The following is a 25,930-nucleotide window of genomic DNA, read 5'->3' on the forward strand; positions in this document are numbered from 1 at the left end:
CTTCTAGAAACTCAACTGCTTTGGCAATGCTAACATGTATGTGGTCCTGCCAATAAAGCTTGAGAGAGAGAGAGAGAGAGAGAGAGAGAGAATATATAAATACACACACACACAGTTGTGCTCATATGTTTACATACCCTGGTAGATTTTATGATTTCTTGGCCATTTTTCAGAGAAAAATAAATAACACAAACATTTTTCACTCATGGTTAGTGTTTGGCTTGAAGCCATTTATTACCAATCAACTGTGTTTATGATTTTTAAATCATAATGACAACAGAATCTATCCAAAATGACCCTGCTCAAAAGTTTACATACCCTGGTGATTTTGACCTGATAGCATGCACACAAGTTGTTTGAATGGCATTTCAAGGCAACCATCCTCACACCTGTGATCTGTTTGCTTGTAATTAGTGTGTGTATAAAAGGTCAGTAAGTTTCTGGACTCCTGACAGACCCTTGCATCTTTTATCCAGTGTTGCACTGACGTTTCTGAGTCATGAGGAAAGCAAAAGAATTGTCAAAGAATCTGCGGGAAAAATGGTGAACTGTATAAAACAGGAAAGGGATATAAAAAGATGTCCAAGGAATTGAGAATGCCAATCAGCTGTGTTCAAACTAATCAAGAAGTGGAAAATGAGCGGTTCTGTTAAAATCAAACCATGGTCGGGTAGACCAACTAAAATTTCAGCCACAACTGTCAGGAAAATTGTTTGGGATGCAAAGAAAAACCCACAAATAACTTCAGGTGAAATACAGGACTCTCTGAAAACATGTGGTGTGGCTATTTCAAGATGCACAATAAGGGGGCACTTGAAGAAAGATGGACTGCATGGTCGAGTCGCCAGAAGAAATCCATTGCTATGCAAATGCCACAAAGTATCCTGCTTACAATACGTCAAACAGCACAGAGACAAACCTCAAACCTTCTGGCACAAAGTCATTTGGAGTGATGAGACCAAAATTTAGCTTTTTGGCCACAACCATAAACTCTACATTTGGAGAGGAGTCAACAAGGCCTATGATGGAAAGGTACACCATTACTACTGTGAAACACGGAGGTGGATCACTGATATTTTGGGGATGTGTGAGCTACAAAAGCACAGGAAATTTGGTCAAAATTGATGGCAAGATGAATGCAGTATGTTATCAAAAAATACTGGAGAAACATTTACATTCATCAGCCAGAAAGCTGCACATGGGACGTACGTGGATATTCCAACATGACAATGATCCAAAACACAAGGCCAAGTCGACCTGTCATTGGCTACAGCAGAATAAAGTGAAGGTTCTGGAGTGGCCATCTCATTCTCCTGACCTCAATATCATTGAGCCACTCTGGGGAGATCTCAAACGTGCAGTTCATGCAAGACAGCCCAAGAATTTACAGGAACTGGAGGCTTTTTGCCAAGAGGAATGGGCAGCTTTACCATCTGAGAAGATAAAGAGCCTCATCCACAAATACCACAAAAGACTTAAAGCTGTCATTGATATTAAAGGGGGCAATACACAGTATTAAGAACTGGGGTATGTAAACTTTCGATCAGGGTCATTTGGGTAGTTTATGTTGTCATTATGATTTAAAAAAAGTAAACACAGTTGATTGATAAATGTCTTAAGCCAAACACTAACATGAGTGAAAGAAAAGTTTTTGTGCGCTGATCACAGGCAGTGAGACATTGTCCTGATGCGCGACTGCAGAGATCAGGAAATGTCTCACTGCCTGTGATTAGCGCAGTGCCCACTTCCTGGCGGGCTCTGCACGTGGGGTGTGCGAACACGCCGGAGCTCATCCTTGACACTTTGGGCCCAATTTGGACATTTTTACTTAGGGGTGTACTAACGTTTTTTGCCAGCAGTTTAGACATTAATGGCTGTGTGTTGAGTTATTTTTAGGGGACAGCAAATTTACACTGTTATACAAGCTGTACACTCACTACTATACATTGTAGCAAAGTGTAATTTCTTCAGTGCTGTCACGTGAAAAGATATAAAATATTTACAAAAATGTGGGGGGGGGGGGGGGTGTACTCACTTTTGTGAGATACTGTATATATAAAAAAAACAGACCACCCCTTTCACTGACAGAGAGTTATTTTATTTATGCTGAATTAAATGGTCAATTTTGGAGTGTGCATGTGAAATGGAGACTTTGGTACCCAAAAATTTACCATAGGCAGCACTTTAATCGCTTCCAGGCCGCCCACTATAGATGTACTGTAACAGGGCAGCCCAGCTGCGCAAAATAACGTACCTGTACGCAATTTTGTGTCAGCGGTTTTGGGGGGGGGGGGGGGGGGCGGGAGGAGCGCGTGCGCTGCCGGAGTGGCGCGATTGGACACAGCGGGAGTCAATCAGTGGGTCCGGAGGCCGCCGCGACCCTCCGATCATTTAGTGGAGACACAGATCAGTGGTGTGCCAATGTAAACAAGGCACACCGCTGATCTGTCAGTGAGGGAAAGCGAGATCTAGTGTTTCAGCCAAGCTGAAACACGATATCAGCTTTCCTGCAGTGCATCTGTCCCCCATTCAGTTAGAAAGCACCTCAAAAGGACACACTTAACCACTTGATCACCACTAGCATTAACCCCTTCTCTGATAGTGTCATTTATACAGTGATCAGTGCATTTTTTTTTTTATTTTTTTTTTAGCACTGATCCCTGTATTAGTATCACTGGTCCCCAAAAGTTGCCACTTGGGATCAGATTTGTCAGCCACAATGTCGCAGTCCCGGTGGGGGGGTGAATCGTAAAAAAAAATTAAAATGCCATATATCTATCCCCTATTTTGTAGACGCGATAACTTTTGCGCAAACCAATATACACATATTGCGATTTTTTTTTTTTTTTTTTTAAATATGTAGAATACACATTGGCCTAAATTTATGAACAAATTCGTTTTTCTATATTTTTTTTGGATATTATAGCAGAAAGTAAAAAACCTTAGTTAGACTTACCGGCAACGGTATTTTCTACGAGTTTCAGGACAGCACCTGGAGAGAGCGCAGCTCCACCCACTTTTCCCAGGAAACACTGCAGTCAGTTTTCTTTAAAGACTGGACGCTTCCACCATGGCCTCAGTTGTTCATAGAGTACCTCCAGCCATGCTGAAATTAGATAAGCAGAACATAGCAATAACACCACATTTTTTAATATCATTAGGGCGGGTCATCAGCGCTGTCCTGAAAGACTCATAGAAATACCATTACCTAACTAAGGTTTTCTCCCTTCGTCTTTCAGGACAGCACCTGGAGATAAGAGAGTACTTACTCTAGGGTGGGACCACCGCCTGCAGGATCTTCCTGCCAAACGATTGTTCTGATGCTGATAGCAAGTCCAACCTGTAGTGGCGGGTGAAGGTGGAGAAACTTGTCCACGTGGCAGCTTTACAGATCCGACCCGGAGAAGCCCCTGCTCTTTCCACCCAGGACATTGCTACTGCCCATGTTGAGTGGGCCACTACACCTGTGGGAGGATCTGTCCCTGAAGCTCTGTAGGCTTCACTGATGGCCATTCGCAGCCATCTACCTATAGTGTTTTTAGAGGCACTACACCCTTTACGTGGTCCTAAAAACAGAAGAGTGAATTTGATTTTCTGAATTCTCTTGTGATCTCTAGATAGTGTAATAAACACCTTCTCACGTCCAGGCTATGGAAAGACTTTTCCCTAGAGCTGGATGGTGTAGGACAAAAAGGTAGGGAGATTATAAAATGCTGTTAGAACTTTTGGCAGAAAACCCGGGTCAATTTTTAGCACTACCCGGTCTGGAAATATATAACAGAAAGGTTCTAATATAGATAAGGCTTGCAACTCACTTACCCTTCTAGCTGATGTAACTGCCACTAAAATAACTAATTTGAGCGACCATAATTTAATTGTCGCTTCCTCTGGAGGTTCAAAAGGTCTCTTGCTCAAACCTTGTAAAACCAAATGATAGGTCCCATTTTGGAAAAAACTTAAAAAGGTATTGGCCTAGCTCTGGCCAATGCCTTAAAAAAAATCTAATAAGCGGCTCCTGAGATAGTTGTCTCTCAAGGAAAACCGATAGAGCGGCCACTTAGACCTTCAGGGTACTGGCCGCCAACCCCATCTCCATTCCTTCAAGGAAGAATTCTAAAACCGAAAGAATTTCCTGTGGTGAGAACTTTTTAGTTGTGCACCAAAAATTAAAATGCTTCCATATTTTAAAATAAAATTGCTCTAGTAACCTATTTTCGTCTACTTAAAAGGGTTGAGACCAGTCTGTCTGAGAAGCCTTTTCTTTTTAGGATCCGCTCCTCAGTAACCACCCCGTCCGTCTGAAGTGTTCGATATTCGGATGTTGAAGGGGTCCCTGGGTTAGGAGATCTCTCCGTAGTGGAAGAACCCAGTGAGGTTCCACCGCCATCCTCTGCACAGTTGCAAACCAAGCCCTTTTGGGCCAAAAGGGAGCCACTAGAATCATACTCGTGGCTTCCTTTTGTAGCTTCTTTAATACCAAAGGGATCATTTGAAAGGGGGGCGTAGCACAAGTGGATGTTCCACGGTTGTGCCAGCGCATCCAATCCTTTCTCTTGATCTTGCCTGTTTAGTGAAAAATAGGCCTTCGTATTGTTCTGTGATGCGAACAGATCTATTTGAGGATTTCCCCATTTTTCTATTAAGCTTTGGAATACCTCTGCTTTCAGACTCCACACTGATTGTAGTATCCTTTCTCTGCTCAAAAAGTCTACTAGATTCAGATCTCCCTTTAGGTGCACCGCTGTTAGAGATCTCAAGTTGCTTTCTGCCCAGGACATAAATCTGAGGAGCTAAGAATAGCAATACCTTGCTTCTCGTGCCGTCTTGTTATATAGGCCACTGCTGTGGCATTGTCCAACAAAACTTGGACATGGTGACCCTGGTACCAGTTTCTCGAAGGCCCATAGTCCTAGAAGAATAGCCCGCCAAATGGAGAATCTCCTGGCTTCCTTCCTTGTCCAATTCCCTTGAGCCATCTGGCCTTCCAGGTGGGTGCCCCAACCCCAAGAACTTGCATCCGTTGTTAGCCTTCTCTCTATGGGAAAACTTCAGAGCAGGCCCCTGTCCAGGCAGAGCGACGACTCCACCACCAGAGCTTCCTCTGAACTTGAAGGGGCATCCTGATCAATTTCTCCAGGGACTCTCCATAGGACCAATTTCTTAGAATTGCTTGCTGGAGATCCCTTGCATGGAGACGTGCCCATTGTACTGCTGGTATTGATGCAGTGAGGAGTCCTAAGACTGACATAGCTGCCCTGATAGAAATTGGCAGGTTTGTCTGGGTCTTTTTTACGGCATTCTGAACCTTCTCTATCTTTTCCTCCGGGAGAAAGATTCTCTCTTGTATGGAATTGATGGTATATCCAAGGAATTTTATTGTCTGAGATGGAATCATGTTTAATTTCTCCTGGTTTATTATCCAGCCGAGACCCTCCAAGTGACTTTGTCCTTTCCAGATCCTTCCCTAATAGATCCCTTGTTTTGGCAAATATTAGAAGGTCGTTCATGGGACAATCGATATTCCCTCTACTCTGAGGGGGGCTAAGGCCTCTGCTACGATCTTTGTAAATATCCTCGGAGAGGAGGACAGACCGAAAGGAAGGGCTCTGAACTGAAGATGTAGGATTGAGTCTCCCATCTTGACTGCAAATCTTAGGTGTTTTTGCGATGCTGGTGCTATAGGCACATATAGATATGCATCTCTCAGATCTATGGATGCCATAAAACAGCTTGGGGTCAGGAGACCCTTTACTGAAAAGATTGTGTCCATTCTGAATTTCTTGTACCTGATCGATCTGTTTGGCATCTTCAGGTTCAGAATTAATCTGAATTTGCCCGAAGGCTTCTTTACAAGAAATATGTGCGAATAGCACCCCTGTCCTCCTTTGGGGGGGAACATTTATGATCACCCTCTGTTGAATCAATTCCTGTAGGACTAATGTCATTGCCACACATTTCTCTATGTCTCGGGGAGCCTGGGTTAGGTAAAAATGAACAGGTGGGGGTTGAGAGAATTCCAGTCTGTAACTCTCCATTATTGTTTTGAGGATAAACGGACTGGCTCTTATAGTCTTCCACTGTGGAAAGAAGGTATGTAACCTTGCTCCCACAGTCGGAGGACTGGCTTTTTGTGTTTGGGGTAAGGGGGCGAAATAGTACTCCTGACTTGCTTCTCCCTCTCCAAGACCTCCAGGGTTTTTTGTAACCTGTCTCTTTCTTGTCCGTGGTTTTTCGAGAAAATTTTTATTGCCCTGCAGGATCACCTTTTTCTTTACTGGGAAGTCGTTTTTCTTGTCAGTTCTATCAAGTATGGCTTCAAGATCCGGGCCAAAAAACAAATCTCCTTCAAAGGGTAGACCGCATAGTTTTGTTTTTGAGGCTGTATCCCTGGTCCATGTCTTAACCCATAAAGCTCTACGAGTTGAGTTTATCAAAGCTGAGGATCTGGCTGACATTTTTATTGATTCAGCCGAAGCCGCTTTCAGTAGTACTGGCAGTGTATCCAACAGATCTTTTCGGGGAGTTCCTGCCTCGATGTGTGCTTTCAACTGTTCTAACCAGTGCTCCAAGTTCCTGGCTACCACGGTTGAGGCCATAGCTGGTTTCAAGTTTGCTAGGGTTGAATCCCATGCTTTCCTTAATAGGGAGTCTGCCCTCTTGTCCATGGTATCCTTTAGGACACCCATATCCTCAAACGCAAGGTCAGCGTTCCTTGATACTTGAGAAAAAGCTGCGTCAAGCTTTGTTTTTTTTTGTTCCAGACTTGAGAGCTATCCTCTTCAAAAGGAAACCTCCGTTTGAGGGATTTGTAAAAGAAAGGGGCCCTCTCTGGGTCCTTCCATTCCCTTTTAATAGGAACTTATGCACTGGAAATACCCGGTGTTTAACCTCACCCATGCCTTGAAACAATTTATCATGTAATGACAACTGGGCTTTATCCTCTGTGATGTTTAGAGTAGTGTGGATAGTTTTCAAAAGATCATCCACCTCCTCTAAGGATAATTTATACCGAGAAGAAGAAGAAGAAATCTTTTTCTTCATCTGCTTCTTCCTCGGTGCTTGAGGAAACACTACGCTCTTCATCCTCTGAATCACTGCCCCCTCTGGATGCAGAAACAGATGAATGAGAACGGGGTACTGTGCTGCCACTTGCAGCTGGGTGTTTATCCAGATAGGACCAGAACGTCTCAAATGTGTCTGCCAGTTCCTTCCGGAAGGAGTTTAATAATTCTCCTTGCTGAGTCGCAGGTGTAGCAGGAGTGGTTTCCTCCTTAACTAAATCTGCTATGCAGGACCTGCATAACACCTTTGTTCAGGACTCTGAGTACATTTTTACATGACGGACATTTCCTTTTAGTAGGAGGGGAGGAATGTTTGGTCTTTTCTTTAACTTTCTGAAATACACCCAAAAAAATAACCATTTCCTCCCTTTAGCATTGTATTTTAATCATAGAAAAAAACATAGCATGCTGCAAAAACAGAGGAGCAAACTCTAACTCCTGTGTTTTGTACCACAGCCAGTGAATCCCCCCCACAGATCCACTTCTTTAAAAAGGATAATCAAACACTCTTCCTGATTACAAGAGTGTTGCAGGCTCCCAAATTCCCCATAGAATTTTTGGAAGGGAAGTAATACATGCCCATAGAGTAAAAGACAGAGAGAACTGTCCCTGCTTACCTGGGCCTGGTTGACTTGAGTGGCTCCAGCTCCTGCCACCGCCGCTTGTTCCTCCTCCATCGCTGCAAGGTCTACAGCAGTGTTTGCATGTTTTTATTTGAATTTCCCGGTCCGCTTGCCGCTGCGAGGGCCGGAAATGATGTCAGCCGAAAGAGACTGTCCCCTCCTCCTGCGTTCCAGCGGCCGGAACTGGGAGCTGCGTTGCGCCGCCGGATGTCCAGCCCCCGGAACCCGGAAGGCATGAGGCTTTAGGGATGGAGGAGACGCCATTGCCATTCCTCCTAGCCTGTGCAGCCGGTCTATAGGAGGGGGCACCTCCAGCAGCCTGGCCCTCGCCGGGTATGAAGAGGAGGGGACGCCGGAGCATCCACCACACGTGAGGGAGGAAGCTGGGCTGGCCTGCTGAGAAAAGACAAGAAATACTGGTATGCCCCATACTCTCCCCACCTGGAGAAAGCGTAGCACACCCCTGGTTCCCTGCAGCGCTTCCACCATGGCGGAGGAAACACTACAACTGAGGCCATGGTGGAAGCATCCGGTCTTTAAAGAAAACTGACTGCAGTGTTTCCTGGGAAAAGTGGGTGGAGCTGCGCTCTCTCCAGGTGCTATCCTGAAAGATGAAGGGAGAAAAATAGTTTGTTTTTTTTTCTTCAAAATTGTTTTTGTGTTTATAGCGCAAAAAATCCAATTTGCAGAGGTGATCAAATGCCATCAAAAGAATGCTCCATTTGTGGGGAAAAAAAAAAAAAAAAAGGACATTTTATTTGGGTATTTGGGTTCGTGGGAGCGCAATTGACAGTTAAAGCAACGCAGTGCTGCATCGCAAAAAATAGCCTGGTCAGGAAGTGGGTAAAACCTTCCGGGGCTGAAGTGGTTAAAAGCCCCTAAAGGTTATCATTTTAGAGTTCACTGTGAATAAAGGCCCTAAAATTAGTAGTCTCAGCATACAGCGGGTATAGAAAAAAAAAACAAAAAAAACCCCTTTAAAATAAGCACATTATGTTGCTTTGAAGCTTGAAATGAAGACTGACACCATTTTTGTTTTATCCAGTGTAACTTGTAACATTCAAGTGAAAGATAGAACGCCAACATGTCTGAAAAAAAAAAAAATCAAACAGAATCACAGAGTTGGAAAAAAGATCACCCCCTTATTTCAGCAATTTGTTGAATTGCCTTTTGCTTTAATTACAGCCTTAATAGCAGGAATACCGTATGTAGCAAAATCAATGTTTTCGCACGTAGGTGCCCCAAACACCTGTTTGCTACTTTTTATTTATGTATGGGGTTTAAGTGATTGAGTTTAACTTTTCTTTTGCACCATTTTTCTCCCACTAAATTTTATTGTATATCAATGGGGACCAAAAAGTTCTTATGTGATACAATGGTTTGATGACAGGTTCTCTTTAAAACCGACATCTGGGTTTTGAGACATCAGATGGCCAGAAGTCAGCTTTACACACGTTGCTGGCTGTAGCACCCATAAACAAGTGTAACCCCACCCCCCCCTCCACTGCTGCTCACATATGCCAGTAGCAGTAAAAGGGTTCATTTCAATATCTGGCTCTGTGGATCAAACAATACAGGCAACGCACAACAAGAAGAGGAAAATTTCTATAAGATTAGGTCACAAATCTCACAATCCATACTCACAATCTTCAGTCTCACCATCACCTTGTGATTCCTCTACCACATCTCCTTTCTTTTCCATGAATGAGGCCAGGTCATTCTGCAGTGTTTGGTCAACAGCAGCCCTGGTTAGGCTGGCAGCAAGCCAAGAGGGACCACCTCTGTATAAAAAGAGAAATTGAATATAATGGCAATAAAACCTAAAATGTCACAAAGCATTTTATTTTCATAATACAACCTATAACATTAAAACGCAAACTAAATCTGGTGGTGAAATCAGAAGTGGTGCAAGATGTACATGTGCAGATCAATATACCTGTCACACAATTGCAAGTTTCACCCTAGCCTGATGTCGGATATCCTGAAAAAAATTGCTTAAAATATTTAGTTGTCCAGTATCTACAAAAATAAATTGTGGCCTTGGGTGGACTGAAGCTGAGGGTTTCTTATAGAACAATGGTATTTAGAAAAAGTATGTATAGTAGGACTTAGAAATGCAATCTATTAGGATTTCTGTGTCACTTACACCAGATGAATAAAGATTTTACTGGTAGACTTATCAGTCAGGATCCAGAAATAAAAATGATTATTCATTCTCTACTGTATTCTTTCTGAAGGCATCATGCCAGGAAATACCATAGGAGGAAGGAAGTCTGAGAGGAAATGCTGTCATAGCAGGAAGTACGCCAAGACAGATGCAATTGCAATGCAGAGGAAACAAGCCAGGAACAGAATAGGCAGGCAAGATAATCACCTTAGTATCAGAGAAAGAAGATCCTGCAGATCCCAATGTCCACTGATAAAATCACAGGCCAAATACAGATGCCGACAATAAAAATGGCTAAACTGGTATGTGTGAAGCAAAGTCTTGTCTTAAACCACTTTTTCCTGAGCGAGAGGTGCCAGAATGTATTTCATTTACATTACAGCAACAATGTGAGTATTAACACCTAACTTGAGATTCGCCACTCCCCCACTCATTTTCCAGCTGAAAGTAAAAATGTGAGTGGACATTACTGACATCAACTGGAATTCCCTTTTACACAATCAGGGGAGGAGACTGCCAAAGATGATTTAAACCAAATAAATGAGGGGCATGTCCAAACCCTATAAATAAAACTGACCTTAAAAGTAGTATTAAAGCGTTTTTGTTTTTTTTGGGTAACAAAGGAGAGGGGGGGATCCCGTTCTTTTAAATCATGTTATACAGCACAATGGCCCCCTGTATAAGCTAAAATACCTGGCTGATCCTGCCTGGTTCTGCCCTTCCCCCCTGTAAACATGACCACAGTTTATCATGGCTGCTAAGCCCTAACACCGTTGTCAGATTACATGCCTCTATCATTCACTCTCTCTTCTGTCAGCTCGTGACAGTGCCCACCCCCCTCCTGCTGCTGAAATTACATTAAATGTTACCTATAATCCTCTGTGTTTTGTTATGCTATGTACCCCAGTCTGTGTTTTATAAAAAAAAAAAAAAAAAAAAAATGCCGTTTATACTAGAGGTCGACCGATATGGGTTTTTCTCTGGCCAATGCCGATATTTAGAAATCGCGGTGGCCGATGACCGATATATGATGCCGATTTTTTGGGGCCGATATGTTAGGCCGATTTTTTTTTTCCCTTCATCTCATAAAATCTAACAGTTAGACCCCTTTCACATTGGGGCATTTTTCAGGTGCTTTTGGGCTAAAAAATAGTGCCTGCAAAAGGGCTTCCCTGCAGTCTCAGTGTGAAAGCCCAAGTGCTTTCACACTGAGGCGATGGCAGGATGTTTAAAAAAAAAAAAAAAAAAAAGTCCTGCAAGCAGCATCTTTAGAGCGGTGTATACCGCTGCTCCACCACTCCTGCCCATTGAAATGAATGCGCACCGCTGCCTAAGCGCCTGCAAAGCGCTTCGGCAGCGGCGCATTTAACCTCTTCCTCGGCCGCTAGCTGGGTTATAAACGCCCTGCTAGCAGCCGAATGGCGCCGCTAAACTGACGATAAAGCGCCGCTAAAACTAGCAGTGTTTTACAGTCAACGCATACCCGCTCCACTGTGAGAGCAGCCTTAAGTAATAAGTGATACAGAAATTTTTTTACATGTAAACATTTATTAAACAAAACAAACCTCCAATCAGTTCACTTGTATGTATAATTTAGATTAAAAAAAAAAAAAAATAAAAACTATATCTTAAATATTAAATACACAAAAACAGGTAATCAAAACTTTTGGACGAAAAAAATGGGCTAATTTTACTGCTTAGTTTTTTTTTTTTAAATTGAAAGACCGCTGCGCAAATACCGTAACACATAAAATATTACAACAACCGCTATTTCATTCCCTAGGGCCTCTGTTAAAAAAAAAAAAAAAAAAATTATATATTATATATATTTATATTTGGGGGTTCTAAGTGAATTTCTAGCAGAAAATACAGGATTTTTACTTGTAAGCAACAAGCGTCAGAAAAGATTTAGTCTTTTAATGGTTAAACTGAGAGCTTCTACACACAGAGTTCAGTTCATTGATAAGAAGAAACATTGTATCTTTCTAGCTTCTTTTATCAGACTTGGCAGGCTGCCCAGAGGAGAGAAATCCTCCACAGAAGACTTCAGGCAACTTGCATTGACTTCTATTAAGCCCCTTTCACACTGGGGCGGTTTGCAGGCGTTATTGCGCTAAAAATACCGCCTGCAAACCGCCCCTAAACAGCCTCCGCTGTTTGTTCAGTGTGAAAGCCCGAGGGCTTTCACACTGAAGCGGTGCCCTGGCAGGACGGTAAAAAAAGTCCTGCGAGCCGCATCGTTCGAGCGGTGAAGGAGCGGTGTATTCACCGCTCCTGCCCATTGAAATCAATGGGACAGCGCGGCTATACCGCGGCAATACCGCGGCTATAGCCGCGCTGTACGAGTGGTTTTAACCCTTTTTCGGCCGCCAGTGGGGGGTTAAAACCGCACCGCTAGCGGACGAATACCGCGGTAAAAGAGCGCTAAAAATATCGCTGTTTTACCGCCGACGCCCCCTACCGTCCCAGTGTGAAAGGGGCCTTACAGAAGTCATTTGCTGAAGTTATAATTGGCCTTTTTTATCAGCACAATTAATTAAAAAACGCCAAAAATCGGCCAATATATCGGTCGTCCTCTAGTTTATACCTGATTTCCCGCTCATGTGACCGACTGCCTCTCTCCTCCCGACTCTTGTCAGCGGGGCATTCTCAACCCCTCCCACTCTAGCTGTCAGATTGAGAGGGGCAGCCGGTCACGTGAGCGACGTTCTGAAATCAGGTATAGAGGGCGTTTCTTTTTTAATAAAACAGACTGGGGCACATAGCATAACTAAACACACAGGATTATATAAAGATATCACAGTGGCTTAGCAACCACTTTAAGCCCAAAAGCAAACAATTATATTGCAGCTTACCAATTCTTAAAGCGGGGGTCCACCTATCTATCTTTTTTTTTTTTTGAGTTCATTCACAAACTTTTCTTCTCAGCATTACATACTCACATATTGTGTGTAATATGTCCGCCTGTGTCAGATTTCGTCGGAAAGAATAACTTATATTATTCACTGAAGGCGGTTTCCATCTTCATTGTGGGCATTTGAAGCCCACAAGCATTTATTTCCTGGATGTGGTGAATGCTGTGCTCCCAGCATTCACCGCTCGTTCCCGCACATGCTCAGTGGCATCCTGGGAAGCCTGAGACTAGCTCCCAGGAGTCTGGGAGAGGCTAGAAACATGCCTACTCCCATGGGAGGAGAACCAGGAAGTGCAAAGAAGAATAGAAAAATAAAAGGTAATTACGGCAATTTAAATTTTTTTAAACGGCATGTCAGCATCTAGGCAAGGAAGAGAATACATACAGATATTGTTCAAAATTTAGGTGGAACCCCGCTTTAACCACCTGCTGCATGTCTCTCCTACAAGTAAAAATATTTTTTTTTCCTAGAAAAATTGCGCAGAACCCCCCCCCCCCCAGAAAAAAAAAAAAAAAACATTTTATATATAATATATATATTTTTTTTTTCTTCTTTTAGCAAAGACCCTAGATAATAAAAACATTGGTTGTTGCAACTTTATGTCAAGTTTTCTAATGCAATTTTTTGGGGAAAAAAATATTTTACATGCAAAAATGTTTACAGGTTACCCATTTAGAATTACAGGGGAGGTCTAGCGCTAGAATCATTACTTTTAATTTTTATTCTTACCTTTTTTTTTTTCTTATCACATTTATTCCTATTATGTAAACATCCCTTGTAATAGAAAGAAGGCATGACAGTAGAGCTGCACGATTCTGGATAAAATGAGATTCCCTTTTTTTTTGCTTAGAATAAAGATCACAATTCTTTTAGGATTCTCAGCGTAACAACTTTCACATTGTACAAAAAAATTGGGCTAACTTTACTGTTTAGTTTTTTTTTCTTTAAATTAATTTTTTCCCAAAAAATTGCTTTTGAAAGACCACTGCGCAAATACGGTGCGACATAAAATATTGCAACAACTGCCATTTTATTTTCTAGGGCAGGGGTAGGCAACCCCTGGCACAGGTGCCACAAGCAGAACACAAAGCCTCTTGTCGGCACACAACTCCCTCCCCATCAGCAAAGCAGCGTAGTGTCAGCAAGACAGCGGTGGGACAGATGAAAAGGGGGGGTACAGTGATCTGAGGACTGGAGGTGCAGGAATTGGGGCTGATCTGAGGCGTGAGAGTGCAGGATGTTAATTTGCCACTATTACCCAAAGTAGTTTACACCATTTACTTTATAAAAAAAAAATTTCGTGATTGAGAGTGTGAATTGGACATTCTTTTGTTATTAAATCGGCACGCTTAATTTCTTTGAAAACATTTTTCAGAAGGTTGCCTAACCCAGCTGTAGGGTCTCTGCTAAAAAAAAAGAAAAATTATAATAAATATATTTCTCTCTATATCTATCTATCTATCTATCTATCTATCTATCTATATATATATATACATACATACATACATACATACATATATATACATACACACATATATATATATATATATATATATATATATATATATATCACAGCTGTCAAAAAAGTGTGTGTATATATATATATTTAATGAATCAAGGTCCTAATTTTTTAACAATTATTCATGCAGCTCTGCATTTTTCTTAGTTTCTGTTATAAAGATTTGCAAATTAGTAAATTTTCTTCATAAATTTTGGCCAAAATAACCCAAATCAGTGTATATTATTTGGTCTTTGTGAAAGTTAGAGTCTACAAGCTATGGTACCAAACTCTGAAAATTGATCTCACCTGATGTACTGACGGCCTATCATTTCTTGAGACCCTAACAAGACACGACAGTACAAAAACCCCTTCCAAATGAACCCTTTTTGGAAAGTAGACAATGCAATGTATTTAGTCAGAGGCATTGTGAGTTTTTTGAAGTTGTAATTTTTCCCCACAATTCTTTGCAAAAATTAAGATTTTTTTTTTCACAGAATTGTCATTAACAGGTTATTTCTCTCACACAGCGTATGTATACCACAAATTACACCCCAAAAACACATTCTACTACTTCTCCTGCTTCTGGCGATACCACATGTGTGAGACTTTTACATACGCTTGGCCACATACAGAGGCCCAACATGCAGGGAGCACCATCAGGTGTTCTAGGGACATAAATTACATATTAAATTTTTTGGACTACCTCTTACACTTTTGAAGGCCCTGGAGCACCAGGACAATGGAAACGTCCACAAAATGACCCCATTTTGGAAAGTAAACACCCCAAGGTATATTCTATGAAGCATAATGAGTCTTTTGAACATGTCAGTATGGTAATACATCATGTGAGAGTTTTCCACAGCCTGGCCACAGAAAGGCCCAACATGCAGGGAGCACCATCAGGGACATACATTTCAAATCTAATTTGACTACCTATTACACTTTTGTGAGACACTGATGGGCACTGTAGTGGCAAGAATGTGGCACGGATAAGAACTTGTGTGGCATCGATAAGCACTGCTGTGGCATGGATAAAGGCATGAATGAGCACTGATGGAGCACGGATGAGCCAGGGATGGATAGAGCATGGATGAGCCAGAGATGGATAGAGCACGGATTTAGCATGGAGGAGCCAGGGATAGATGGATGGAGCATGGATGAGCACATATGGACCATGGATGAGCGATGGTTGGAGTATGGATGGGCACATACGGAGCATGGATGAGCCAGGGATGGATGGAGCATGGAAGGGCACATATGGAGCATGGATGAGCCAAGGATAGATGGGCACATAGGGAGCATGGATGAGCCAGGGATGGATGGATGGAGCATGGATAAGCCAGGGATGGATGAGCGATAGATGGGCACATATGGAGCATGGATGAGCAATAGATGGAATATGGATGGGCACATATGGAGCATGGATGAGCCAGGGATGGATGTTACGTGGATGGGTACAGATCAGCACTGTGGGCACTCCAGAGACAACCCACAGCGCTGCTGCACCTGGCTCCCACCTCTCCTCGCACACTGTACAGATTAGTGCGCGGAGAGGGGAGGAGCTGCAGACATGCTCCGGTTTGTTGGCAAGTGATCGCGAGCAAACTTGTGATAAAGAGCCGCTGTCATTGGCCCTTTACCCGTGACCCAACGTCACAAACATTCCTGGGTGCACGCCCAGGGGCCACGCCTTTCTGGAAGGACGTCCATGGACGCCCTCCCAGAATAAGCCCACCGCGCTGTAGCCATCTTTGTGCTATGGCCCCGTCGGGATTTGGTTAAAGTGGATATATACCCAGTGAAGAGAACAGCCTCAGATGATACTCAGGGATAAAACAAATCTCCCTATATAAATTTTACATGTATATATGCAGTCTTCATATTTATATACTGTTTAGAAAGTGCACATCGTGTTAGGAGATTTTCTCTTTCTAGTCAGCACTGCAGTGAAGCCTGGGCATACAGCTGATTGGGGAAAAGGCACACACCCCCACTGCTCATAGGTAGAGACTTTCAGCTCTGACCGTTTTATAGTTTAGGGTTCTGTTAATATATTTATAGCATCCTCCCAAAAATAAAACTCCAGCTGCTTTTATCATACAGTGCATTGCAAAAGTATTCCCCCCTTGGTATTTTTTGTGTTTTGTTGCCTCACAACCTGGAATAAAAACATGATTGAGGATTTGCATTGTTTAATTTACAGAACATGCCCACAACTTAAGATTTTTTTTTTTCTATTTTTTTTTTTTTTAATTGTGAAGCAAACAAGACAAAATAACAGAAAAAGGCAATGTGCATAACTATTCACCCCCTAAAGTCAATACTTTGTAAGGCCAACTTTTGCGGCTATCACAGCTCCAAGTCACTTTGGATAAGTCTCTATGAGCTTAATACTGGGATTTTTGCCCATTTCTCCTTGCAAAACTGCTCTAGTTCCTTAAAGTTGGATGGTTTGCGCTTGTGAACAGCAATCTTTAAGTCTGGCCACAGATTTTCTATTGGATTAAGGTCTGGGCTTTGACTAGGCCATTCCAACACATTTACAAGTTTCCCCTTAAACCACTCAAGTGTTGCTTTAGCAGTGTGTTTGGGGGTCATTGTCCTGCTGGAAGGTGAACCTCCATCCTAGCCTCAAATCACAGACAGAGTGGTATAGGTTTTGCTTAAGAATATCCCTGTATTTAGCACCATTCATCTTTCCCTCAACTCTGATCAGTTTCCCAGTCCTGACTGCTGAAAAACATCCCCACAGCATGATGCTGCCACCACCGTGTTCTTTGGGTGATGTGTTGGGTTTGCGCCAGACATAGCATTTTCTTTGATGGCCAAAAAGTTCAATTTTAGTCTCATCAGACCAGAGCACCTTCCTCCATACATTTTGGGAGTCTCCCACATACCTTTTCAGAAACTCAGAACATGCCATTTTGTTTTTTGCTGAAAGTAAATGGCTTTCTTCTGGCCACTCTGCCATAAAGCCCAACTCAATGGAGCATACGGCTTATTGTTGTCCTATGTATAGATACTCCAGTCTCTGCTGTGGAACTGCAGCTCCTCCAGGGTTACCTTAGGTCTCTGTGCTGCCCCTCTGATTAATGCTCTCCTTGCCCGGTCCGTGAGTTTTGGTGTGCGGCCGTCTCTTGGCAGGTTTGCCGTTGTGCCATGTTCTTTCCATTTGGTTATGATAGATTTGATAGTGTCTTCCTAGGATCAAAGATTTGGATATTTTTTTATAACCTAACCCTGATTTTTACTTCTCAACATTGTCCCTTACTTGTTTGGAGAGTTCCTTGGTCTTCATGGCTGTGTTTGGTTAGTGGTGCCCCTTGCTTAGGTGTTGCAGCCTCTGGGGCCTTTCAAAAAGGTGTGAATATGTAATGACAGATCATGTGACACTTAGATTACCTTCAGAAGTCATAATTGGTGAAATTATGTCCACCTGTGTGCAACTGGTTGCACCAGAGCTTTTTCTGGGCTTCATAACAAAGGGGTGAATAAATATGCACATGCCAATTATCAGTTTATTTCTGAAAAATAGTTATGTATATATTTTTCTAATTTTACTTCGCCAACTTAGACTATTGTGTGCTGATCTATCACATATAATTCAGATTAAAAAAAATATTGAACTAAAGGCTGTAATGTAACAAAATAGGTAAAAAGCCGGGGGGGGTGAATACTTTTGCCCAGCTCAAATTTCATGAATCGTGTTTACATCCACTTTAAATGGAAGTTGCTGAAACATACAAATAAAGGAAAAGAGAAAGGATATATTTAATTCCAGGGTACCCAGCATCATTCAAACAACTTCCTGTGTGCACAAGCGTTAGAGCTATTTTGTGCCCTTCAATCTAAACCTGAAGTCAAAACGTAAAGACTAATATAACCCAGGTTTAAAACATTGCACCCCCTCTGCTAAGAGACTCACTAATCTACTGGCATACTGAGTATTTGCATATTTAATTCATTTTTATTGTACAAATACAACGAAAAGAGAAACAATAACAGTACATACAAAAAATATACCTCATAACGTGAGTGTGGCCCTTTTTTTTTAAGGCAAAAAAATTAGTTCAGATGCTGAAGTTTCCGACATTTCAGACACTAAACGTCTGAACTCATTTTTTTTGCCTTAAAAAAAAAAAAAGGCCTATAAAAACGCAACTGCCTAAAAAACTACAGTAAACAAACCTGTGTACTTGTACACATAAGATAACATTGAATGAGTTCAGGGGCAGTTGAAAAAAAGTGTCCAACTGCCGCTAAACATCCATTTAGCAGCACAAGTGTACATGGGGCCTAGGCTTCAAGTACACTGCTGCTGGTAAATGGACGTTTAGGAGCAGTTAGGGTGTTTTTTTCAGCTGCCCCTTAAGGGTCATTTATAGTCATTTCTAGGCAGTCGCATTTAGAAGCATTTTTTGGAAAGCAAAAAAAAGCGTTCAGGATGGATGATCAGAGGCATTTGAAACGGCAAACGTCTGTAACAGCTTCTAAACGCAGTAACTCAAGTTTAGCCACGCTTTGTTTACAGGGGTTTTTAATTTTTATTTTTGACTATTTGAAAAAAAGAAAAACTCTTCCAAAACGCAAGCGCGGCATGTAAACTCTGCAAAACTTAAGTTTTTAAACGTCGGTTACTATCTGTCAAGTTAAATTGTTCAGCAGAGGTTGTAAAACATCCGTGTACATTAAGCATTACTGAGAAAAAGTTACAGGAGTAAGTACCAAACATAATCCAGAAAGTTACAAATGTAATTTAACCTGAATACTTTTCAGACTTCTGCACATCCCTATTAGTGCTTGTTATATTATATACCATTGTACAAAAAGGAGTCCAAGGTAAGCAGGTTTCTTACTTTAAAACAAGAGTAGACTAAATATTGCTGGTGTTACACAAGAAGACAACTGGTATCGGGCAAAGTGTATTTGTGGTATGATAGGTATGAAGGCTGGGCCTGCTGAGACATCTGACTGTTCACTCAACACAGTTACTTATGTCTTTCTAGCTGACTTGACATTTATTACTCAAAGTTTGAGGATCTGTTAAAAAAAAAAAACCAAAAAAAAAAAAAAAAACTCACACACAAACACATTTAAAAGCAAAATTCAGTTTGCACTTAAAATAGTAGGGGCTCTAGTACACAGGATTAGAAATGGCCACTTTTTATTTTATGTTCTCCATAGAAGAGTGCATACATCTGCATAATAAAGTAACAGATGTAAAAAAAAAATAAAAAAAAAAAAAATTTTTTTAAAAATGTTATGTTTGAGTGCAGTATTATATGCAAGTATACACATATACAGTGGGGACGGAAAGTATTCAGACCCCCTTAAATTTATTTGTTATATTGCAGCCATTTGCTAAAATCATTTAAGTTCATTTTTTTCTTTATTAATGTACACACAGCACCCCATATTGACAGAAAAACACAGAATTGTTGACATTTTTGCAGATTTATTAAAAAAGAAAAACTGTAATATCACATGGTCCTAAGTATTCAGACCCTTTGCTCAGTATTTAGTAGAAGCACCCTTTTTATCTAATACAGCCATGAGTCTTTTTGGGAAAGATGCAACAAGTTTTACACACCTGGATTTGGGGATCCTCTGCCATTCCTCCTTGCAGATCCTCTCCAGTTCTGTCAGGTTGGATGGTAAACGTTGGTGGACAACCATTTTTAGGTCTCTCCAGAGATGCTCAATTGGGTTTAAGTCAGGGCTCTGGCTGGGCCATTCAAGAACAGTCACTTAGTTGTTGTGAAGCCACTCCGTTATTTTAGCTGTGTGTCTAGGCTCATTGTTGGAAGGTAAACCTTTGGCCCAGTCTGTGGCCACATTCATCTTTCCCTCAATTGCAACAAGTCGTCCTGTCCCTGCAGCTGAAAAACACCCCCACAGCACGATGCTGCCACCACCATGCTTCACTGTTGGGACTGTATTGGACAGGTGATGAGCAGGGCCTGGTTTTCTCCACACATACCACTTAGAATTAAGGCCAGAAAGTTCTATCTTGGTCTCATCAGACCAGAGAATCTTATTTCTCACCATCTTGGAGTCTTTCAGGTGTTTTTTTTAGCAAACTCCACGCAGGCTTTCATGTGTCTTGCACTGAGGAGAGGCTTCCATCGGGCCACTCTGCCATAAAGCCCCGACTGGTGGAGGGCTGCAGTGATAGTTGACTTTCTACAACTTTCTCCCATCTCCCAACTGCATCTAGGAAGGGTTCTGGTCGTCCCAAACGTCTTCCATTCAAGGCTTATGGAGGCCACTGTGCTCATAGGAACCCTAAGTGCAGCAGAATTTTTTTGTAACCTTGGCCAGATCTGTGCCTTGCCAATTCTGTCTTTGAGCTCTTCAGGCAGTTGCTTTGACCTCATGATTCTCTTTTGCTCTGACATGCACTGTGAGCTGTAAGGTCTTATATAGACAGGTGTGTTGCTTTCCTAATCAAGTCCAATCAGTATAATCAAACACAGCTGGACTCAAATTAAGGTGTAGAACCATCTCAAGGATGATCAGAAGAAATGGACAGCACCTGAGTTAAATATATGAGTGTCACAGCAAAGGGTCTGAATACTTAGGACCATGTGATATTTCAGTTTTTCTTTTTTTAATAAATCTGCAAAAATGTCAACAATTCTGTGTTTTTCTGTCAATATGGGGTGCTGTGTGTACATTAATGAGGAAAAAAAATGAACTTAAATGATTTTAGCAAATGGCTGCAAAATAACAGAGTGAAAAATTTAAGGGGGTCTGAATACTTTCCATACCCACTGTATACTGCAATACTGAACTAGAAAAGGATGAAGAAGAATTTTGCGCATGTATATGCATATTTACGTGCTTATACGCGTATATGCGAGATCAGTACAGAACATTTTACTCAGGACATGTTAATAAGTATAAACATCATTAAATTAGGTCTGTGTGCAAGAGTTTTAAAGTGGTTCTAATGCCAAAACTTTATTTTAACTTGATGCATTCCCTGCATTTAGCTGAAAAACATGTTATAGCTTTCCATCCTCCCTCTTGCCCTGTGGGGAAGAGAAGGGAGAAGATATCCAGCACTGTGTACAGCTGCATCTCCTCTCTTTTCCACTTCTCACAGCCAATGGCTCCTGCTGCTGTCAACCAAATGCAGTGAGGAGGAAGTGGGGGGGTGGGGCTATGGAGTGCAGCTCCATAAAGTCACAAATTTCAGGAGTGAGCATGCATTGTGTGCCCCCATAGCAAGCGGCTTGTTACAGGGGGCAAACGTAGAAGAGAAGGAGGAGACAAGATCGCCAGCAGGGAACCCCAGAAAAAGAGGATCAGGGCCGCACTGTGCAATACCATTGCACAGAGCAGGTGAATAAGATGTTTATTATTTTAAAAACAAAAACAATATTATCTTTAATAACACTTTAATAGTATTCGATCTATGTGTGAACAACAGACAACAAAAAATTTACAAAATACTGGTAAAAAGGCATTTTCATTCATACACAGACAGGATTAAAAAACAAAAAAAAGTAAACACTATCATACATCACAGAACTGAATACTTAAAGTGACAGTAAAGTTTTGTTTTTTTTTTTTTTTTTTTTTTTATTAAAACAAATGTTATACTTACCTGCTCTGTGCCACTCCAAATTCCCCTCTTCTGGGGTCCTCTGTAGGCAAGCTTCGCTCCTCTTCTTCTATGTCTTCCCCCATAGCAAGTGTGCGGGCACGCTGTCTATAGACACACAGTACGGCTTAGCCCTGCCCCCAGCTCTCTGGATTTGACTGACAGCAGCAGGGCCTATGGCTCCCACAGTTCTCAGCAAAGCCTATGAGACCAAGAAGAGAAGGAGAGAAGACCTGAAGCCATGCACAGCGCTGGATCAATACAGGAGTCAGGTAAGTGTTGGGGGGGTTGGGGGGGACAGGTAGTGGAAGGTTTTTTACCTTAAAAACAGGACTTTACCCAAAAGGGAAGTTCTGCTTGTCCGTCTCCCCTCCCCCTGTAAGTTTTGGCACTTTTGACAGATACCCGCTCCCAATTCCAGTCGATCGCAGCGGCAATCCAAGCAGAAGTTTGCCCTGCCCCTTTCCCCACAGCCTTCTGGGACACGTGACATCACAACTCCCAAAAGGCCATTGGACTATTGACAAAGTGCAGCGCGACTCTCGCATGTGCAGTGGGAAGCCAGCTGCGAAGAAGCAAGCAGTCATAGCCAGCTTTCCAAAGTAAATACACTGGCGCAAGGAACCCAAATAGCCGACTCGGGTGAGGACAGCGCTGGATCTCTAGGCAGGCAAGTGTCATAATATTAAAAGTCAGCAGGGGGCGTGGCCTGCTGCGGACCAGGATGGCTGCCTCCGCTCCACGGCCTGGAGAACGGCAACCCACAGCTCCCTTCCTCTTCACAGCTCACACCATCAGAGCGTGGGAGGACCGGGGACACTCTAGGGCATGTTGCTGCAGCGTTACAAGCCGCCGAATCCCCGCCACCTGACTGATTACTATTCGGCGGCCACCGCCATGCAAGGGACCCAAGATGGCGCCGACGCCAGTAATAGAAACGGCTCCCATAACGGCTCTGACTGCCTGCCTGCTGCCCCTACAGAGCTGCCTCATCAAGGAGACCCAGCCACAGCATCCACAAAAGAAATTATGTACACCCACCCTCCTCCAGAGGAACCCCTAGGAGGATTACCCCCTGACAGAGGTAAGAGGCTGGCTACCTCCCCTGCACACTCCCCAAACAAGGAGCCACATGCTAAAAAGCAATTTTGGTCCCATGTTGTTGCAGGGACACATGGATCCCAAAATGCTCCCTCTCTGGCTGTCCCTATCCCTGCCACGGATAACACCATTTCTGAAGCAACACTGAAATCTATGCTTCTTACATTGCAGCAAGATTTACACAGAGAGCTCCAACTATCAATATCCCAGATGCATGACAGGATAGACTGCATAGAAGAGCGTACAGACGCTCTGGAAGAAAATTTGCAGGATTACTCTAAAGCGCACAATGAATTGCTAGATGCATATGAGCACCACACGGAAGAAATCCACCACATTAAAATGAAATTAGCGGATTTAGAAGACCGCTCTATGCGAAATAATATCAAATTTAGATGCATCCCTGAGTCAGTCAAACCGAATGAAATAACACCATACATGTAGCAACTCATCTCCGCCTTACTTCCACGTCTCAACGCCCGTGATACTCTAATTGACCGGGCCCACAGAATTGCTAAACCGCCACACCTCTCAGATGACATCCCTAGAGATGTTTTGGCGCGGATACATTTCTTCCATGTTAAGGAGCAAGTTCTCTCCGCTGCCAGATCCTTGAAACCCCTGCCGGCCCCCTACGCTAATGTTAAGCTATTCACTGATCTGTCTCCTGCCACAATGGAAATGCGCAGAGCTTTCGCCCCAGTTACATCTATTCTCCAGCAGAAAAAAATAGTGTATAGATGGGGCTTCCCAACGAAATTGCTGGTTACTCACCAACAAAAGATCGTCCCTATTCTCACTCCGAAAGATACAAGAAACTCACCAATTGGGGTCTCCTCCCCATTGCTCCCAGAGAAATGGAACAAGCTATCCCCACATACAAGCCATCTGATTCCAAGAACACGGCAACTAAAGTATCCAACAAAATATGACCTAAGGCTAAGCCTAGATCCCCAGCCTTTCTCATCTCCAGCCTGGGCGAAACACCTTTTTTTTCTCACCACCCCCCAGGTTTAAGGTTGTGCTAAGCACACGGTTCTTTGACTTTTGATATCATTACAGATTATTTAACAATTGTTTTATTTCTCTTTCAGGATTTAAAATTGTTTGTATTTTAGTAGCCGACTAGTTTTTTTGTTCATCTACCGGTACCACATACAGCATTGATTTGTCTCTCTGTGTATTTACCAACTATCAGCGGTAGGTGAAGTCTCTCTCCCTCTGCCTAGGCCCTCATAAGTGCTCTGCTATCATGTCACTCTCAATCACCTCCCTTAATGTGAAGGGCCTAATCTCGCCATTTAAACACAACCTGCTATGGAAAGAAGCATTACAACAGCATGCAGATGTAATCTGTGTTCAGGAGACACACTTTTCTAAACTTAAACAACCCCAATGTATTCACAAAAAATATCCCCACTGTTTCTTTGCAAATGCTTCTAAAAAAAAAAAAAAAAAAAAAAAGAGGAGTTATGATTGCAATTAATGCGGCAATAGATTTCAAACTCCACCATTGTGAAAGTGATGAGGAGGGCAGATTCTTAATCCTATCAGCCACGTTTGACAACCGCCCTCTCACGTTAGTCAACATTTATGCCCCCAACACAGGCCAAAAAAAAAATTCTATGCCAACCTCTTTGCCAAATTGACTCCTTTTAGATCTTCACCCTTAATTATTTGTGGAGACTTTAATGAAGTAATTGACCCTTCACTAGATACTTCCAATCCTTCACGTTGTAGGCCCTCAGCGCTATCCTCAATCGAGAGGACTTATATGACTCCTGGAGGTGCATGCACGATATGGAGAGAGACTACACCTACTTCTCCCCACCACATTAATCTTATTCTTGTATTGACATGTATATAACAGATAAGCATCTACTTCAGTCTATCACCGTTTCTCATATAGGAACCATTTCGTGGTCTGACCATGCTCCAGTCACGATAAAGCTAGCATCTCCTACACAAACCGCCAGACATACGTTTTGGCGACTGAATACCTCCCTCCTTAACAATCCCATTTTTGAGTCTCGGATACAATCCGAGATTGACAATTATTTCCAGCAAAATGTAAATTCTGTAACTGATCACGCTATTCTTTGGAATGCTCACAAGGCTTCTCTAAGGGGTCTCTTCATAAAACTTGAGGCCCAAGCAAAAAAACAACACTCCCATACTCCTGAGTCCCTCCTAAAACAAATTCGATCTCTTGAACTCACGAACAAAAGATCCCCCTCTAGTAATATCTCCATAGAACTTAAAAACCTCAGACTCCAGCTCAGCGATCACCTTCGCAAAAATTATGACTATAAGGGCTCTTTCACACGGAGGATCGGTATGTCCGTTTTTCATCCTTCCGTTTTCGGATGAAAAACAGACATACATGTATCCCTATGGAACGTCGGATGTCAGCAGTGACATGTCCGCTGACATCCGACCCGCTCCGATCCGAAAAGTGTAACAGAGGAAAACCCTACTTTTCCATCCGTTTTCGGATCGGGTGACAAAGGACTCTACGATCTGTCATCATCCGATCCCCCATAGGGGAGAGTGGCGCTCTGACAGGTCCGTCGCTGCAGTGTGCAGCGACGGACCTGTCATCTTCCTGCTCAGCGGGGATCGGCGGAGCGATCCCCACTGAGCAAGCGGGTGTTCACGGGGCGGATCATCACTGATCCGCCCTGTGTGAAAGAGCCCTTACATAAAGAGACTACGATTGAATACCTACTCATCAACCAATAAACCAGGGAAATTTAAAAAATAAAATCGCCAACAAAAGAATCGCCTTTCTCACTGGTTCTCAAGGACAGCGCCTGACTAAGCCGCTAGATATTGCCAATGAATTTGGCAATTTCTATACAAAACTTTACAATCTTACGGAAACAGACCCCCAATCTGCTCCCTCCCAAACTGACATAACGAAATTTCTATCCTCTATCTCCCTCCCCTCTAT

At 42.5% G+C, this 25,930-nt stretch overlaps 1 protein-coding gene across 1 annotated transcript in view; it reads right to left on the bottom strand.

Annotated features, from left to right (window-relative positions):
- PPM1F (protein phosphatase, Mg2+/Mn2+ dependent 1F) overlaps positions 1–25,930 on the bottom strand; it is a 128,246-nt gene that overhangs the window by 87,227 nt on the left and 15,089 nt on the right. The window contains exon 2 of the mRNA XM_073629032.1: positions 9,329–9,465. Within this exon, the coding sequence (XP_073485133.1) occupies positions 9,329–9,465 (137 nt within the window). The remainder of the gene's footprint in view (positions 1–9,328; positions 9,466–25,930) is intronic.

This window comes from Aquarana catesbeiana, linkage group LG01 (assembly GCF_042186555.1).
Source record: "Aquarana catesbeiana isolate 2022-GZ linkage group LG01, ASM4218655v1, whole genome shotgun sequence".
Taxonomy (NCBI): Eukaryota; Metazoa; Chordata; class Amphibia; order Anura; family Ranidae; genus Aquarana; species Aquarana catesbeiana.